We start from the raw sequence: 18,343 nt of genomic DNA, 5'->3' as shown, positions 1-18,343 counted from the left end.
TGTGTCAGAAATGTCCTTTAAGTCTAGCCAGAGATAGCAGAGAAGAACAAGGGTCACTTCCCAGGTGGCCACACTGAGTTGGGAGCCGTGCTTAGGGCTGGCCTATATGGTATGTGTGGTTCCTCCCAGAAGGTGTGTATTAGGGAAAAAGGTCAGTCTGATCCCGGTACCACTTTGCGATCTACATCTGGGATCCAGAGGCGGTGGTAGGGCATTTAGATTTGTAGAGACGAAAGGAAGGCCTTTGAGGACCAGGGACCCAGCCTCGTCACGAACCCAAGGCCCTGTCATATACAGTTCTGTGCGTCTCAGATAGCAGATGGGTGACCTTTGATGGCAGATGGGAAGATGAGAGATGGGGATATCAAGGGTTGTCTTGGGCAGTCTGAGCACATGAGGAGGAGCTGGTTGGAAATGGAAAGTCATGAGGAGGTCCCCTGTGTGTCCCCCCGCCCCCACCCCTGTGGCCTCACTGCCACCTGTATGTCCCCAGGGCTGCAGCTGGTTTGCAGGGCAGTTTGGACTCTTCCTCTTATTGAGCGCACAGCTGCTTCCGCTGCCCTAGACAGGTGCAGAATCAGCACCCACATATGACAGCCTCCTCTACAAGATGGTCAGCTCTCCCTAAAAGTGGCACCAGAAGTTGTACTTGACACTCCTACCTACCTTCTTCTCTCTCTCCCCAAAGGTCCAGGTCACCATGACAGCCTGTCCATCCCTCATGCTGAGCACCCTGTCAGCTCAGCACATATGGACACTTGAGAGTAGGCCAGTTCAATCCTGCCCTCCTCAGCACCCCCTACAGGCACACCTGCCCGTGCGTAATGCCAGAGAGGCACAGACATGTGCTCTGTGGGGGTCCAGATGGAACAGGGAGGAGCCTTTGATGTGTTCCCTCAGAGGGTCCAGGACTTTGTCGAGGGCAGCTGGAGCAAGTGAGTTTTGCGGAAAGACTGCTAATGGAGACCACAGCCCTGGGCTGGGCCTTCACATATGTCACTACGCCAGGTCCAGGCTGAAAGAGTGAATCTGATGCCTCCTGTGACATTGTTGTGTGCAGAGCTCCAGAAGCTATGGCTCAGAGAGCTGACCCGTCCCATGTTTCCTCCCATTTCTGAGATTTTGTCTGGGCAAAGGGTTTTCCCACTGCCCCTGAGAAGACAGTTGGCCTCATCTCAGCCAACTCGGGTGTTATTTAACACTCCAGGACTGCGTGTAACTTGGTTGGGGATGAGTTCAGAGCATCTCAGTTTTGCAAGCTCTTTATAGTGACTCTGATGACTCTCATTCCTGTCATCTGTGGCAAAACTTGGCCTGGGGCCCTGTGTCTCTAGACCTGCAAGCCACAGTTCTTTCTGATAATAAACACGGACCAAGCAGAGCATTGGATCCTTGTGACTGTGGGTGGGTTCAGGGGGTGGGAGTTAGCTGCTCCCACTTCTATTAACACGACTCTGCCCTGAGCCCAGGTGACTCCTGGGTGGTCTGTCTTAGCTGATGTGTCCTGACTTAGGATGGTTCCAGGATCCAGTGATCGTGTGTGTGTGTGGCTTTGCTTTTCGGAGCTCTTGTTAACTTATAGACTCTTAGTTGTGCTGTCACAGACCAGGGCCTTGGGGGTGATGTAATAGATCTTTACGAAATTAGTGGTGGGCCCAGCAAGGGGTAGGTACAAGGGTATTCATGTCTTGAGTGTTAACCTATGCAAGCTCTGTGTTAGGTGCTGTGCATGCAGTAATTCTCAACCAGGGGCACTTGAGACATGTGAGGGTTTGGCAGTGCTCTCAGACATTCTAGATGAGCACAGCTTCATGATTGGGTACTCCTGGTTTGCAGAGGCCAAAGGTACTCGTATTATTGAACATTCCACACTGTACAGCAATCTCCTCTCCTAACACAGTCTCTGAATTCCCACAAGGGTATAATCAGGGCCTATAGACTTCACTAGTTTTACAGGGGCCCTGTGGTCCCCAAGGATAGTTTCAAGTCTGTCTGAGTGCAAGGCCTTTGTCCTGAGCTGGGTACTGAAGCAAGGCTGCAGGAACCGAGTCCTGCTGGTACTACTGTGATTTTGGAAGCATCCAAAGGTATGGGTTTGGATCTGAGTGTGCCTCAACACCCTGGTTCCTCCTGGGTGAAGCTGTAGTTTCAAAGTTGTAGGGAAAGGCAGGTAGAAATATGATGCTCTCTGAGTTCTAAAGCCAGAGCAGAAGCAGGGTCAGGTTGAAGAGCCTCAGCAAAATCAAAGTTGTCCTTCTAAGAGCAACATGTCTCTGGGTGGATGCTCATGGGTGTCTCATGTCTTAACTAGAACACCACAGCAGCTAAACCATGAGGAGCCCCTTCTGAGGGAGAAGCCCTTCGGAGGGAGAAGAGCTTGTTCTCTGCACACACACAGGGAAGTAGGGACATGAGAGACACAGGAAAAAGGGAAACAGGTCATAGGTGACAGGGTAAGCTTTCTGTGGTTGTAACATGATGGACACCGGCCACCAGTGCCACAGCCACACAGCCACTGCAATCTACTGTCGGCTGTTTAAAATTAAGTTGGTGTGTGTGTGTGTGTGTGTGTGTGTGTATGTATGTGTATCTGTGTGTGTGTATCTGTGTGTGTATCTGTGTATGTGTATCTGTTTGTGTGTATCTGTGTGTGTATCTGTGTGTGTGTATCTGTGAGTGTGTGTATCTGTGTGTGTGTATGTGTATCTGTGTGTGTATCTGTGTGTGTGTGTATATCTGTGTGTGTATCTGTGTGTGTATCTGTGGGTGTGTGTATCTGTGTGTGTGTATCTGTGTGTGTGTATCTGTGTGTGTGTGTGTGTTGTGTGTGTGTTGTGTGTGTGTGTGTGGTGTGTGTGTGTGTGTGTGTGTGTGTGCGCGCGCGCAGATGCCCAAAGAGGCCCAACAAATCCGTTGGAGTCTGAATAAGAGGCATTTTTGCATTACTTGATGTGGTTGCTGGAATCCAAATTCTAATCCTCCACAGAGAGTTGTAGGAAATGTCCTTAACCACTGAGCTGCTTCTCCAGTCCCTTAAGTGGCCGAAGCTCTTGTACATAGATGGAGCCCTCAGAAACTGGTCTGGATGGGGAGAAGGAGGCAGCAGAGGTTGATTGAGCTCGAAGTGCCTGGTGCTCAAGGCTGATGAGAGGTAGGGTAGCCCTGCCCTGCGGTCACTGGACTCCTACCACCTCCTTCCTGCCTTCCCTCTGAGGAGGAGAGAGGGAAAGGCATCACAGTAGGAGGAGGGTGTGGTGGGGCTAGGCCGAGGTGGCCCCAGCCGTTCTTCCCAGATGGGGCCTGTGATTGGGAAGGAGGAGGACCACCCTCATTAACGGTCATTTACCCAATTATGCTTTGTGGGATATTCAACCCAAGGAACGTGCTGCCCCTGGCTGAGCGTAAGAGGAAGCCTAAATTCTCCAAGGAGGAGCTGGACATTCTGGTCACAGAGGTGACCCGTCACGAAGCGGTTCTCTTTGGGAGGGAGACCATGCGGCTGTCCCATGCCGACAGGGACAAGATTTGGGAAGGCATAGCTCGGAAAGTCACCTCCGTCAGCCAGGTTCCCCGCTCCATCAAGGATATTAAACACAGATGGGATGACATGAAGCGCAGGACCAAGGACAAGCTGGCCTTCATGCGGCAGTCACTGTCGGGCCCAGGGATCGGGGGCCACGCCCATCCCATCATGCTTGCTGCCCACAAGAGAGCTATCAAGTCAGCACTGCTCACTGCCAGGGCTGGGCACAGCTTCCCCAGGGCAGAGCTCGATGGAACCGACAGCCCTAACACCAGCTGTGAGTATCGCTGCCTGAGTGTGGGACTTGCTTCCTTGTGTGCACCTCTTCTCTTGCTATCTTTCAGCCCTGCCTACCTCCCTGGCTCTCTCCATGGCCCCATCTTACCTCTGACCTGTCTCCACTCCCTGAGCATCCCTTCTGTGCCAGAAGCTGGCTTGGGAGCAGGAAGGATAGGGCTGCATCTAAAACCCACACAGACACTTGTAGGACTAAACACACTTCGGATGGATCCAACCTGTGGCCTAAGGGTTACATGCACATCGCTATGAAGGTGGCCTAACCCAAATCATAGCCTTGTTTAAAACAGTACACATTTTTTGTTTGTTTGTTTGTTTGGTACCTGAGCAGAAACTTTGTAGTTGACCTTGTGTTACAATGTCAAAAGGTTAGGCAGACATACCTTCTTGAATTAGATTATCATTCACCTTAGAGGAAGAATGAGTGCTCACCCAGTCCAGCACAAGCCTTGGACTTGTGTGATCTTGGGGGCCCACGCTGGGTCTGCCGCCCCACAGTCTGTTGGGTCTGCAAAGCACATGAATGGAGTACTGCAGCTGCAGAAAAGGCCAAGGCTGGCTGAGGAAGATGCTTGAAGGTTGAGGAAGAGTTAACCAGGCCTGCTGTGAGGAGGGGAGGGGAAGGCGAGCAGGCTGGGAACAGCATGTACAAGGCCCACATCAGGAAGGCGCTTGGCACGTTCCAGGAACTGCAAAGGCCAGGGAAGCCCCATCATAGCCGGTAGGGGGAGGGGCACCACCACAGCAGCCAAGTGGCAGGCCAGGGAGAGAGCTTTCTTCATGATTGTCTGGTCACTCTGTGCTTTGTCCTCTACTCTCCAGTCTTCCGAGCTTAATCTACTTCCGTTCAGTTCCTGCTTCTTGGTGCTCACCTGAGACTGAGACCGGCTGGGCCCCCCTCTCCTGCCTCCTTTCCCGTTCTCTTCTGGCTCCCCTGCCCCACCCATTTTGTTTCCCTGTGTTCCCACCTTCTTGCTTCCTGGGACTTCAGCCAGTCTAGTTGGAGTTCACCAGAAGGGGGAGCCATTGGAGTCCATCCCTGAAGAATTCCACCCCACCCTCCCACTTGTTCACACACCCACACCCTTCCTCATCTGCTGTCCTCGATGGAGTCCTGTGAGCAAGGCAGGAGGATCTAAGCATTCAGCCAGCAGGAAAGCGGTTCACCCAGTCCGACTTCCTCCCTGGCCCTTTGCCATGGGGACCTGTTTATTTCCTGTTTGGCTGAGGTCTCTGACAGGTGGCCACTCACAAAGTCAGCCTCAGGAGTAGAAGAGAGTGTTCACGATGAGGCAGACTTCCTCGTTAGCTAGTTGAGGCAAATAATCTTCCAGAAAATGAAGGGGGCCCTGAGGCATCAGAACCAGACTTGAGCCTGGATCTGGCAGCGTTTGCTGGAGCCTCAAATCGGGCAGCATCGGGAAAAGCTTATTTCCTGAATCCTGCCCTAGCCACCACTCCATCTCCTAGAGATCAAAGCTGATGAGGTTAGCAGAGGTAACATGGGCTGCAGGAGCTCCCACATCTAATAGTCACAAGCCTTAGCCTGACTGGGCTTGGAAAAGGGGTAATGGCAGCTCAGAGTGTTCCTTCCCACCCTTTCTGGCACCCCAAGAGGATGGCTGCCATTTATAGAGCATGCTCAGGAAGCAGTAGGCTCCCACTGTGCCAGCATCAGGAAACCTACGGACCTGTGTAAATCAAGCATTCATGAGTAGGCCATGATGTGTCTGACCTCACAGCCCACCTCGCGGGGACAACAGGGCTAATGGCTTGCCCTTCATAATCCTGCTGAATCCTGCACCTACCGTTCCCTCTCATCTTCAGCCATCTGGCATCTAGCTCCCTGCAGTGGTTAGGATTCCAGCAAGGCCACAAGGTGGCCCCAAGCAACCTTGACAGTCCTTCCCTTGTGGAGACTGGTGCTCACAGAGAGCAGCTTAGCACCTCTTACAGGGTGACTCGGTCAGCTCTGCCATGCACCGTAGTGGGAGCCCCACTAGGAGCCCAGCCAGGGCCCCAGGGATTCAGCAAAGCAGACACCATTGTTTTTTTGAAGGTAGTGAAATATAATCAGGGTCATGAACCCTTAGACTGGCATGGCTGCCACTGGAGATGGGGCCTCCTTGGACTGGACTCCTTTCCTGGAATGTAGCTGCTTCTGTGGGAAGAAGGGAACCAGCTCCTGCTCATCCTTCTACCAATACTGGACCTCCATACCTCAGGGACTTAGAAGCTGGCATTTCTCTGTGTGTGGTGCCAGTACAGGCTAAGGGGTGTACAGCAGGGAGTTTCAGAGGCGAGCCTGTGACCCGGGCTGCCCCTTCGCCCTTTTGTAATCATCTGTCCTTCTCTCCTTGTACACTCCAAGATGATGAAGATGAGAAAGCTCCTGGGCCCTCACAGCAGCCTCTTCGGATGCCCCTGCTACGTTCTCCAGAGGAAGAGGCCCTCCTGGCCAGGCCCACACTGCTCTGTTCATCTTCCTCAGACCAGTCCAAGATGCTGGGCCCTAAGCCAGAGGTCCTGCCCCATCCCTCACTCCAGGCCCAGGCATGCAGGACCCCAGAGCCACATCCCAATTCACCCACCATGAGCCTGGACTGGCATCTCCTGCATGCCCGTGCCCATCAGACCGAAATGTTCCAGAAGTTCTGCCAGGAGCTGGTGACTGTGCACCAAGACATGGCTGACAGCATGCATGTTATCAGCCAGGCTATGGCTGAACTGAACAGCCGTGTTGGTCAGATGTGTAAGACACTTATGGAGATCCGAGATGCAGTTCAAGCATCTCAGCATGGGCCAAAAGGGGCAGCTCCCATTGACTGCACTTTCCAGGCTCAGGCATCCCTGCCGGACCCTACAGCAGCTTGCCCAGAACCAGCCCCAACACGGACTACCAGGTCTCGGAAGAGAAAGCACAATTTCTAACATGGCCAGTTTGCATAAGGAGAAGCAATGCCGGTGGTGTCTGGCCTTGAGATGGGGGAGTCCCTTGTGTCCAGAAACGAGACCGATGACCCTGGGGCACAGTCATCTCTTCACCTGATGCAGTACAGCTTCCTGTGCTTTAACAGAGTGGGTATACAGCCCACCCCCATATCTCAGGAAGATGCTCAAGACACAAGAAAAGCTGCCTGCTTGAATGCTTGCTTGGCCTAGAAGGTTGCTCTCCTCATGGCCTGTATCCTGTAGCCTACGGAACAGGCCTTGCTGGGGCAGGGGGGCAGCATCCAACAGAATCTTGCTTCCAACTCAGGGCTGCAGCAGAGCTAACCTCCCAGGTCCTGATTCTGCCCTGTTCCCAGGTGGCGCGGCCTGTGGGTGGGCGGGGCTGGCTCAGCTGGGTGGGTGGGGCTGGCTCAGCTGGGTGGGTGGGGCTGGCTCAGCTGGGTGGGCAGGGCCCTAGCCTTGGTCCTGCGCTTGCCAGACATTGCTCAGCTGCTGTGCTTGCCTTTTGTGGGAGGAAGGAGAATGGGCGTGTGAGGAGGGGAAAGAGATGATCTGGCATTCTTAGCATACTGTAAGCTTTTCCCCAGCCTGCACATGACAGGCCATCTCAGGGAGCTTTCTGAGCAGTGAGAAGGCAGCCAAGTCAGTCTTTGCAATCACTGATTACTGGTCATTCCAATCCTAGTCATGCATCTCAGGGTTCAGAAACAACACAGCCATGTAGTGGGGACCTGGCCAGCTTTCATCAAGAGGCCAGATGTGGAGTGCTAATAGATGGGGATCTTCTCCTCACCCAAGCCCTGCCTTAGCTTCCACAGTTGGAAGAGGGAACAAAAACAGCATGGGGATGATTCTGCCAGCCTGTGATGCCTTGAGTCTCACAGCCAGCGGTGGGAGGTCCCGGGCTCAGGCCTCGGGAGCCAGCAGGCACACTGTCCACTCACTGGCTCTGAATAAGGCCGAGACCAATGAGGCTGTGTCCAGTCCATCTCCCAGCATGCTTTGCCTCTGCTTGCTTAGGCTGTATGTTCACTTAGCCATACACACTTCTAGCTTTGTGTTTTGCTTAAGGGACATGGTCAGAGAGCTGGGTTCTTGAGTTAGGGAGGAGAAACTAAGCCAAAGGCTTCACTCTGACCTAGGTGCAGCTTTGTCCTCCCTCCCTGGCCTGAGGCCGACCCCAGCAGACCTTTCACACCCTTCCTTTCTTCCTGAGAAACTAAGTGGACCTGGAAGCCCACTGGACCCAGTGCCCACTGAGGCTGTTGCTGGAGTTGTTTATAAACACACACCATGCTTTGTCTTACATGAAATGATAAACGGATGGCTCCTGCTGTGTCCCTGGGCCCTGGGCTTCATTGCCCCAATTTGTGGTTCTTTGGTGGTTCCTGCCCCATCAAACTGCATATTGTCTTGTCCAGTAATAGCCTGGTGCCTGGATTGCCCATCTATGCTGGAACCCAAGATGGCCTTCTCAAATATTTTTGTTAAGATGACAATAAAATGAATCAGATGTCACACTTTGAACACAGCCAGGCTCCAGAATCTTTTTTTTTTTTTTAGTGTGTATTCTCTTTCTTCATATCCCAAGGAGACCCCACAAGTCTCCAGAGCAGGGGTTAGACGCCTAATGGAAAGTGTGTGGCGACGAGGGTTCTGTGGTCCTTGCATATCCTGGATTCCATAGACTCCCCATGGGCACACCCAACCCCATGCTTGCCCTGCAAAGGAAAGACAGTGTAGGCCAAAGGCAGCTGAGCATCCACGGCTGCTAGGTCAACTTTTCTTTTGTCCTGCACATCAAAGGTGACATAATGTTCAGTGAGTTTAACCTTGTGCTCCCCAAAAGTGTTGCAGTTTCCAGGGAGTGAAATAGTTTCTGACTGGAGACTTGAGAGGCTCCTGGATGACCATTAGGGGCCATCCTGGGACACACCTCTGTAGTGGCTGCATCTCCACTGACCTAGGCAGCTGCCTGCAAAAGGTAAGGCCCTGCCTGCCAAGAATTCTCAGAGGGACTAGAGCGGCTTCCTCTTGCATTCACTAGAGTGTGCCCCACCACAGAGCTGTCTTCTGACCACTCACCAGCCTGGCTTACCTCCAGCTGTGGAGAGAGTTTCCTTGAGTCAGGAATCCCCAAATCATAGACTGTAGTGCCCTTTCCCAATAGTTCTTAGCTTCGGAATCCAGACCATTCTCTTCAGTTCCTGAATAAAATATGACCATGGAAATTAAGATGGCTGTTTGCAGGAGATATAGAGATCCCATGCCGCTGGCCTGGCTCTCCTCTGATGCCCACAATTTGTGAGACTGGTTGGCCTCCATTTCTGGCATTGGGGAAGAAGAGGCCAAATTGAAGGCTGTATACCAGAGACAAGGTCACAGTCCAGGGACAGCGGTCAGTTTGAGGTGGAAATGATTTCCATTTTGGTGTCTTGGTGACAGTGGGGACCAGGAGGCCAGAATATTCAATAGGAAAAAGAAATGACTGGGGAGCCTGTCCCAGCTTCCTCAAGGGAAGCCTTAAAAGGAAGCCACAGCATATGGGGAGCATATTTTACAGAGACTGGGCCACTGCATGGACACCAGAGCCCTAACCCAGTGACATCACAGAGACCAGCTCCTCTTGTCCAGTCTTCCCATTTTCCTCTTCCCGGGCAACTTCCTTTCTGGTGGAAAGCTATGTTGGCCAAGACCAGCGTGTGTCAGTCCCATTAAACAAAGTGGACGTCTCCATGGGCCATTCTCTTTCTTGAGTAGGAACCCGTAGTCATTTCCTGACCCAGATAGAAAATATGGTACACTTGATAAGACCCAGTGGGTGAGGCCTGAGAATTGTCTCCCGGTGCTTATCTGTCCGGTACCCAAGGCCAGTGCGGAGACAGGACTCAAAACAATGTGTTATCTTCTGGAAAGATTCAGTCCAGGACCCCTGCCCTCCCCACCACTGTCAGTCACCTTTCATTTACTTCTAGGGTGCCTGAGTCTGAACTGCCAGATGTGAACTCAGTCTCTGCAGGACAGCCTGGGCCCAAGCATTTAAGCATTTCCCACTCAGCTCTGTTTTCCCAACAAGGGAGGATGAGCTGGGAACTCAGACCCCCCTGTAGACAGCTGAGCTTGACCACAAGGAGGAGACAGTTCCCGGAAACCGTGGGGTCCTTGACTGTGTGACACAGGACAGTATTTCATAAGAATGAGCACAGCAATTCCAAGAATGTGCCAAGCCTTTGAGTGTTACCACTATAAAGGGAGGGGGCTGAATTAGAGGTGATGGGTCCCCAGTCTTCTCTGGATGCAGTTAACTTTCTCTTGAAAGTTCTGTCACATAAACATGTCTTATTGTGGGACTGGGTGGCTGTGATTCACCCACAGTTGCCATATGTATCTCATTTCTAAAGCCAAGTTTTAAAACAACCAAATGCAGGATGCTCAACACATTTTGGTCTGATACTGGAAATACTTTGTGATCTGTGGGAAGACTAAGGGTGCTCTTTCTAAATGCTGGTTCTTGTTGGGTAGAACGACAGTGGGGGTGGGGTAGGGGGTGCGAAGGGAAATGGATACAAACCGTTTGAAATGTTCAGACCCATCCCAGACATGGCTGTTTTGCATCAGCAAACCTTGACAGTGGACTCGTTCCTCATTTACCTTTTTCTCAGGTATTTAGTATTTGATGACTGGCCAGTATTTGATGACATGTCTGGCTTCTGGATGTGTCTGGAACAGAAAAGCATCGAGCTACATTTATTCTTTGCCCTGCTGACCATTAAGATGGTTGGTTTTGGACATCACTCCCAGACTCTTGCTATATAGGAAACTTGGAATTATTTTGCACAGGCAAAGGAAATTTCAGGGTTGGAGTTGAGGCTGGTCCTTTGAGTGGAGCCATGAGGCCGAGCGTGATTTCTGTAGTCGTGGGGTCGGTCTTTTGCCCTTGCTAACAGTATTGTGCTAGGTGCATGGAGAGCCCCATGAGATTCTTCACAGCTCATGGGGGCCTCTCGGATGCTCATGTAAGATACTGATGGAGATACCGGTGCTGAGGCTGAGGTCCTGGGCAACATGTCTGACGAAGGGCTGTAAGCACCATTGATCTTGTCCAGATTGGAGGAGCTTGGCCTTTGTTCTCCCACTGCTTGGGTCTTCATCCCTCGGCCTATGGTATCTTCTGTGGCTAGAGTGGATGGTTTCCTGGGCTTCAGGGGATGTGTTTGTAAGGTGCCAACCTCCTCCAAGGCTAAGTCAAGCTGATTCCGCAGGTCCTGCCCAGATAAGAGAAGGGTGGATGTGAGGACTGCAGGCAATGCCCCACGGGTGGTGTGGTCTCCAATGTGAATGTTCTTGGAGCTGCCGGCCCCCATTGTCACCTTGCAAAGGATCTGATATCTGTGTAAATGTTTTTTCTTTGCCTTTTGGTTGAGAGAAGCCGCACAAACTTTATTGAGGAAACCAGGAAGGTACAGACAATTCCAGAGACGATCCACCCCAAACAATGGTGTACGTGGTTAAAACATGGGTGTGTTTGCTTCAGGCTGTTCTGCTGGATAGACGCATTGTAGGCACACAGTGGACATGGCTTTGCCTCCCACCCGCCTCACTTGGCATCACAGCAGCACTGTTTGGGAGTTGGGCAAGGTGATACCGGGATGTTGGAAGTGTCAATCTGAAGGAGACTGGGTGAGAGATGTGGATTCACTGGTGTCTTGGGCATTGCTGAGTCCATGCACTCCGTGTCCACATGGAAGCCATGAGTTGTGGCTCAGGGAAGGATAGGCCACAACGCTGCATCATTAGCTGTGTCTTTGGACAAGTTTCCCGGCCTCGCTGAGCCTTCTGTCCTTGCAGTCTCTTGTTTAACTTCCCCCTTTGTCCCCGTTGGACCAACTATAAAGACGCTGCTCTAAAATAGACCTATTGCTGGTCACTATTAGAGCATCAGTTATTTCTACTAAGCCTAGAGAAATATGGAAACAGCCCAAAGCTTCCCCCGCTCTAACCGCTGTCAGAGGCCTGAGGTTCAAAGTCAATGAAAGTGGAGCTGGAGCATACGTGGCTCAGAGCTGAAGAGCACCGACTGCTCTTTCATAGGACCCAGCCTTGATTCCCAGCACTCATATGGCAGCTCTCAACCATCTATAACTCTGCTTCCAGAGGCTCTAATGCCCTCTTCTGGCCTCTGGGCTCTATTCATATGGTACACAGACGTGAGTACAGGCAAAACACCCCTACACACAAAATACTGATATAAAATAAGTTGTTTTTAAGTCAGTAAGGAGGGTAAGGGATAGCCACCTACTGTTGAGCCTGGTGTTGGCTGTGACCCTCGAGGCCGGCAGGGCAGACATTGTTTCTGGTCTCAGATTAAACAGTCTTAAGGTCCAGAGAATGTGTTCACATGATGCAGAACAGAGATGCGGGAAGGAGGGCCAGCTCTGGTTAGCTGTCTCTCTGTGCCCACATACCTTAACCTCCTGGGCCCTGCACTGGAGGCACTCAACCAGGTGTGGCCCATGGTTCTCACCTGTCCCCTCCCCACCAGGTACGTGGTCATTTCCCGGGAGGAGAGGGAGCAGAACCTCCTGGCCTTCCAGCACAGCGAGCGCATCTACTTCCGGGCATGCCGAGACATCCGGCCAGGAGAGCGGCTGCGGGTCTGGTACAGCGAGGACTACATGAAGCGTCTGCACAGCATGTCCCAGGAAACCATCCACCGCAACCTGGCCCGGGGTGAGTATGGGCAGGGGAAGGAGCGAGCATGCCCTCAGGGCCAGGGACATGCCCACAAGGCTAAATCCACAAGTCTAAGTCAGTCCTGATGGTGAAGGGACACACCCCAAAGCTAGGGTCACGCCTACAGGCCCAAGACCACGCCCACAGGGCTAAAGCCACGAAGGGCACACCCACTCTGAACCACAAAAGCTCAGAAAGCTGCTCTGGGAACCTTCCAAGCAAACCAATGAGGAATGCAGTATCCAGCAGTACAAAGAGCCAGGCCAGGACAGACTCAGCACAGTAAGCCAGCCGCCACCCCAGGGAATTCTTTTCTCTAGGAGGCCGTCCTGAGAGATCAGCAAATCCCAGCCAAAGATCAAATTAAATGAACACCAATCCCGTCACCCCAACTCTAACTGATGAAAAGACACTTCTCACTCAGTACCTCAATAGATACCTCCCGTGTGCTAGCTTGGTTTCCTTCACTTTGCCATGGGATCAAGGTAATGAGAACTGACCTGCCAAGATACTCTGCAAATCCGTGGAACAATGTGCTTACCACCATTGATGCAATCTCTACCTTGACCATCACCAAGTCCTTGGTCGTCAAATTCTAGTCTGATGATTTTTGTGGCATCAGCTCTATCACTGTACAAATGTCCAGACATTACAGAAATGCAGTGGCTTACCCAGGCTCATGACTGACGAGCCCAGGGCTAGCTTTCCAATTTGAGGCGTCTGAAGAGGATCTAAGTTTTATCTAACAGTGGCCACCAGACGAAGCCAGCCATAGCATGGTTGATCTTGTTCCCGGCAGCCCAAATGATACACAGCATGAAGGAATGGCTTCCAGAAGAAGGCTAGTGGACATGGGAAGATGGGCTTAGGTTGACAGACCCTAGCGGGTTCGCTGTCCATCCATGCTCCACTGGAATGACTCATTTGAAAGGAGCTTGGCTCACTCCCGGCCCCTGGCTCTCCACCTGTAGATGCCATTCTCAGCCTGGCCAGGGTAAACAGGTGTGCCCAGGTCTTTTCTGAGAGAGCCATCTTTGCACAGAGCTGCACATCCACACACCCAGGGTCCATTTGGTCCTCGGAGGCAGAGCCATGTCCAAGGTCTTCTACACCATCTTCTTAACTAACCTCTTCACTGGGGACAGCCTTGTTTAGAAGGTGAGCGGAGGAGATGAAAGCAGGTGACTCACTGAGGTGAAGCTGACTTGGAAGACAAAACGGAACAGGCCTTGGGGTGTCCGGAAGCTGTCTGGCTTGGTCAAAAGCATCTGGCAATTGCTGGAGAGCTGAGAGACCCTCGGATAAACACATCTCCTGTCTCCTTTGGAGCTGAGCTTGGGCATGCTTCTGTGATAAAGGGTGGCTACTGTTTGACCTCTTCCTGAAACTCCAAAAGGATTCAGCGGACCTCGGAACCTCCAGAAATGTTTGGTGAGCCTCCTTCACATCGATAAAAGCGGAAGTAAACGAATCACACTACCCAAAGAAGAAAACCAAGAGAGGTCACAGCTGCTGTGGCACCGATTTCGTCTCTGTCCCGCCATCTTGGATTCTTCTGGAACATGTCTTCCTGTGTCTTCTCCAAAGTACCTCAACCTGCATCATCCTCAGGAAGACCCGAGACCCAGAGACAGCTCAGAGAGAGGATAGAGTTTTGAGAAGTGAAAGCTCACAGGAGGCTTGAAGAGAGAGAGAGAGAGAGAGAGAGAGAGAGAGAGAGAGAGAGAGAGAGAGAGAGAGAGCACAAGCCTTGGAAGATACAAGAGAAGGCATCTATCCATGACCAGGCCGGATTGTAGGCTGCAGGAGGAAACCAGCAACCACAGTGGGCCCAGCCAGAACTGTGATGAAAGTGGTCCTTGAGAGTGACCATGAGTTTTGGCAGCTGATGGATGCCTGTTTGATGTTAGGTACAGAGTCCTGGTCCTTTCAGTGTGCCTTCGATGGCCTATCAGCCCTGTTCAGGAAGGTCCCCGTTGCCTGGTCACTTAAGGTATTAGAGATATATTAGCTCTGTGTGTGTGTGTGTGTGTGTGTGTGTGTGTGTGTGTGTGTGTGTGTATGTGTGTGTGTCTGGTGTGTTCATGTGTGTGTTTATGTATATATGTATGTGTATGTGTTCATATGCAGGTATATGCATGTATGAATCAAGTGTCATTCCTCAGGAATCACTTTGCTTTTGAGACAACTCTCCCTGACCTGGAACTTGCCAAATGTGCTGAGCTGTCCGGCCAGTGAACCTTAGGGAACATGTCTGGAACATGTCTTCCTGTGTCTTCTCCGCCCCCCCCCCCACCTTCCCAGCACTGGAATTACAAGTACTGGTCACTACACATGGTGGGTTTTTTGTTGGGTTTTTTTTTTTGTTGGTTTTTTGTTTGTTTGTTTAAAAACATGAATTCTAGACATTAAACTCAAGTCCTCATACTTGTAAAACAAACATTTTGCCAGCTGAGCTATCTCCCAATCCCCACCCCCTTGTGAGACACAGTCTTATGTAACCCTGGCTGGCTTTGAACTCCAGAACCTCCCACCTCTGCCTCCCAAGCACTGGGATCACTGACGGACACCACTTCGTCTGGCTTTTAGAGAAGGGCAGCTTCATGATCAGAGGCTGCTTAACCAGATCGTATTTATTGTCGTTTTTATGGAAGAGTGTTGTTTGGAGCCCAGAACTTCTGGAGAGAATGTCATTTATCCCTTTGTGGTTAATCTTTGAAGGAGAGGAATCAACATATTTAGGTGATCTGTGTGGGGATGTTCTAAATTTTTCTTTGATTTTATCCACAAATGTCAAGGAGGATTTGGAATAGAATTCATGGTGACCTTCATTAAAGGTCATCTGTGAACTATGGATTTTATACGGAATCCATAAGTTCAGAAGTCTGTCCTGCTCATCCTAGAAAACATGGGTGACTTTATCTTTGATTACAGAGACAATGAGAGTCTTCTGTGGTTATCACTCTGACCTGCCAGCATTCTCAGCGGTCTGATGTCTTGAGGGGTCCATGAGAAGGTGAAAGGGCACCCTTGCTTTTCACAGATTCAGTGTGGTGAGCACCTCACCTGCTCCCGTGACACAAACACATTGCATTACATTTTTAAAATTTAATTTTATTTATGTACTTTTATGTATATGTGTGTTTTGTCTACATACATGTCTCTGTACCACGTGTGTGTCTGCTGCCTTTTTAGGTGTCTTCTGGCTACCCTGGGCCTAGAGTCTGTCACAGGGTGTTGTGAGCTGCCATGTGGGTTCTGGGAATTGAACCCAGATCTTTTGGGAGGGCAGCCAGCACTTCTAATCTCTAAGGCATCTCTCCAGCTCACAAGATGCATTTTTAAAGGGTTCCTTCTCAGCATTGAGCTTCCTGTGGTTCTACTGGTAGAGACACAGGGGCTTCTGGAAGCTGCCTGAGTGCCGGGAGCCCAGGATGAGGTTATTACTTAAGCAGCTCCTGTGAGGACAAAATAGGGACCTGGGTGGCTTAAACCCTGCTGTGCTGTTTTCTGTGGGAGCCTGGAGACATGAGGAAAGAAAGCATGGGGGGAGCCAAGGCATGGAGCTTCCTGACCTTCACCCAGGGCCTATAAAAACCTCCCACAGACGCCTGGACACTGAATGAAGGCTCAAGGCTGCAGCGCCAGGACCCTGACCCCGACCAATCCAGGAGGCCTTTGAGATTGCCCAACCCCACAGGCTGCTGGCAGAACCTTTCTGAAAGCTGAGAGACAGCTCTCCTCAGCATGTCTCCCCTGGGCATACCAGCACTTCTGTAGCTGTCTGTGCTATTCCACTGGCCTCGTTAACGAATCTAAAATAGCTTACTATTGGCGATCTCACCAACACTCCAAGGTAATTAAAAATGAAGAAGGAAAAAGAGGCATCTTTTGTTGGGTGAGGAAACAGCTGTTCTTAAGGATATTTTGGGTCTCTCTGCCACCTTGCCCTTATCTTGAGGGAGGCTGATACATTGACATGTTTAGGAATCTTTCCCAAGGCACCCTGCTGCTTTTCAGCCTTAGCCATGACTGAGAACCGCGGGACTTTCAACCATTCTTCTTTGTGTATTTCCTTTAGGCAGCTGGGAGAATAGAGAGGCAGTAACTGTAGGGTGGCTATTCCCCTCGGCTCTCCAGACCCACAAGCATGGAAGAAGGCAGGACCTATGCTCTCCCCATGCCGTCTACTGAGGCACTGCAACCACTGTGTAGTTTTAGGGCCAGAGAACAGCTTGACCCATGGTGGGCGGATATCCACTCAGTTCTGAAGGTTGTTGCATTGGTCAGATAGGGTGAGATGCTGTCTTCTGGGGTCAAGCGCCATCCCCTTAGGATGGTAACTCCTTTTTGTTCTCCCCTTCAGACCTACGCCAACTCACAAGTGAAGCATTTATCCAGGTGAGGCGTCTTCAAAGCTGCCTTTTGGTAAAGGCCCCGTGACTTCAGTCCCCGTGATCTGTTCTTCTCTCCATTTGGGTCTCACCTGACCCAGATGGTCAGCACCAGGGGGATGTCAGGCAGTTCCCAAGCAGAAGGCCCATTCTGTTCCCTGTTAACCTCTCCATTTGGGGCTTTTCCCCACGTCCTCACACCCTGGTTTTCCTTCCTAGGAGAGAAGAGATTGCAGAGAGAGAAGGCTGAGCAAGCCCTGGATAACCCAGAAGACCTAAGGGGTCCCTCCCATTTCCCTGTGTTGAAGCAGGGCAGAAGTCCTTACAAGCGCAGCTTTGATGAGGGGGACCTCCACCCTCAGGCCAAGAAGAAGAAAATAGACCTCATCTTCAAGGACGTCCTGGAAGCCTCACTGGAGTCTGCTAACGCGGAAGGCCGCCAGCTGGCCCTGAGCACCTCCCTGGTCATCCGGAAAGTCCCCAAGTACCAGGACGATGACTATGGTAGAGCTGCCCTGACACAAGGCATCTGCAGGACCCCAGGGGAAGGGGACTGGAAGGTCCCTCAAAAGGTGGCCAAGGAGCTAGGCCCACTGGAAGATGAAGAGGAGGAGCATACGTCGTTCAAGGCCGACAGCCCCGCTGAGGCCTCTCTGGCATCTGACCCCCACGAGCTGCCCACCACCTCCTTTTGCCCTAACTGCATCCGACTGAAAAAGAAAGTGCGGGAATTGCAGGCGGAGCTAGATATGCTTAAGTCTGGAAAGGTGCCTGAGCCTCCCATTCTGCCACAGCAGGTACTGGAGCTCCCAGAGTTCTCAGATCCTGCAGGTAAGTTGCTGAGGATGAGGTCACTATTAAAGGGAAGAGTGTGTAGTGCAGCGCCCTGTGTGGAGGGTGGCCCAGAGCTCTCTGTCACAGTCGCCACCGGAGAACAGAGGAGTGCAACGCAGAGGCAGCCACCTCTGGGGGTGGGAACCCACTTCCTCAGGTGCCAGAGGCAGGCCGGCTTGAAGCTCTGGGGGGCATTGCATGTGCCAACCTGTATCCTCATCAATAAAATACGTCCCATTGCAGGAGGGCTGTGTGCTGTGTTCTTGACCTGTTGTTTTCTCTTGGGCAGGGGCGGGGGTCCCACCGTTGTCTCCCCTGACCCAACTTCTCTCTCCCTCAGTCTTGAACAGGGTGTCTGCTGGGAGCTTTCACAGCTCCCCAAACTCAGGCCAGGAGCACAGCCTCGTCCACTTCTTCCAGACTCTGTCCTACCCACATGGTGCTCGGTTCCCAGCCTGGAGTTCTAGAAGGATGAGGAACCAGAGAGCCTGGGGCTGACAGCTGTGTGACTGTCCTTTTTTGCTGGCTGCCTGGATCTCTTCAAGTTGTTGGACCGAGGAAGAACTGGGGGTCGATTCTGTGCAGATCTGCAGCTAAGCCGGGCTGTTTT

The 18,343-nt window shown here is 51.7% G+C and overlaps 1 protein-coding gene across 9 annotated transcripts in view; it reads left to right on the top strand.

Annotated features, from left to right (window-relative positions):
• Positions 1-18,343, top strand: part of Prdm11 (PR/SET domain 11) — a 79,422-nt gene that overhangs the window by 51,896 nt on the left and 9,183 nt on the right. For 3 of the 9 annotated variants that reach the window (NM_001271530.2, XM_087654530.1, XM_087654529.1), the window contains 2 exon segments: positions 12,315-12,502; positions 17,119-17,730. In NM_001271530.2, coding sequence (NP_001258459.1) covers positions 12,315-12,502; positions 17,119-17,730 — 800 coding nt within the window. 9 annotated transcript variants of the gene reach the window in all.

The sequence above is a fragment of the Rattus norvegicus genome, chromosome 3 (genome assembly GCF_021556685.1).
Source record: "Rattus norvegicus strain SHRSP/BbbUtx chromosome 3, alternate assembly SHRSP_T2T, whole genome shotgun sequence".
NCBI lineage: Eukaryota > Metazoa > Chordata > Mammalia > Rodentia > Muridae > Rattus > Rattus norvegicus.
Note: the sequence above shows the minus strand (reverse complement) of the source record. Positions and strands in the feature narration are given on the sequence as shown.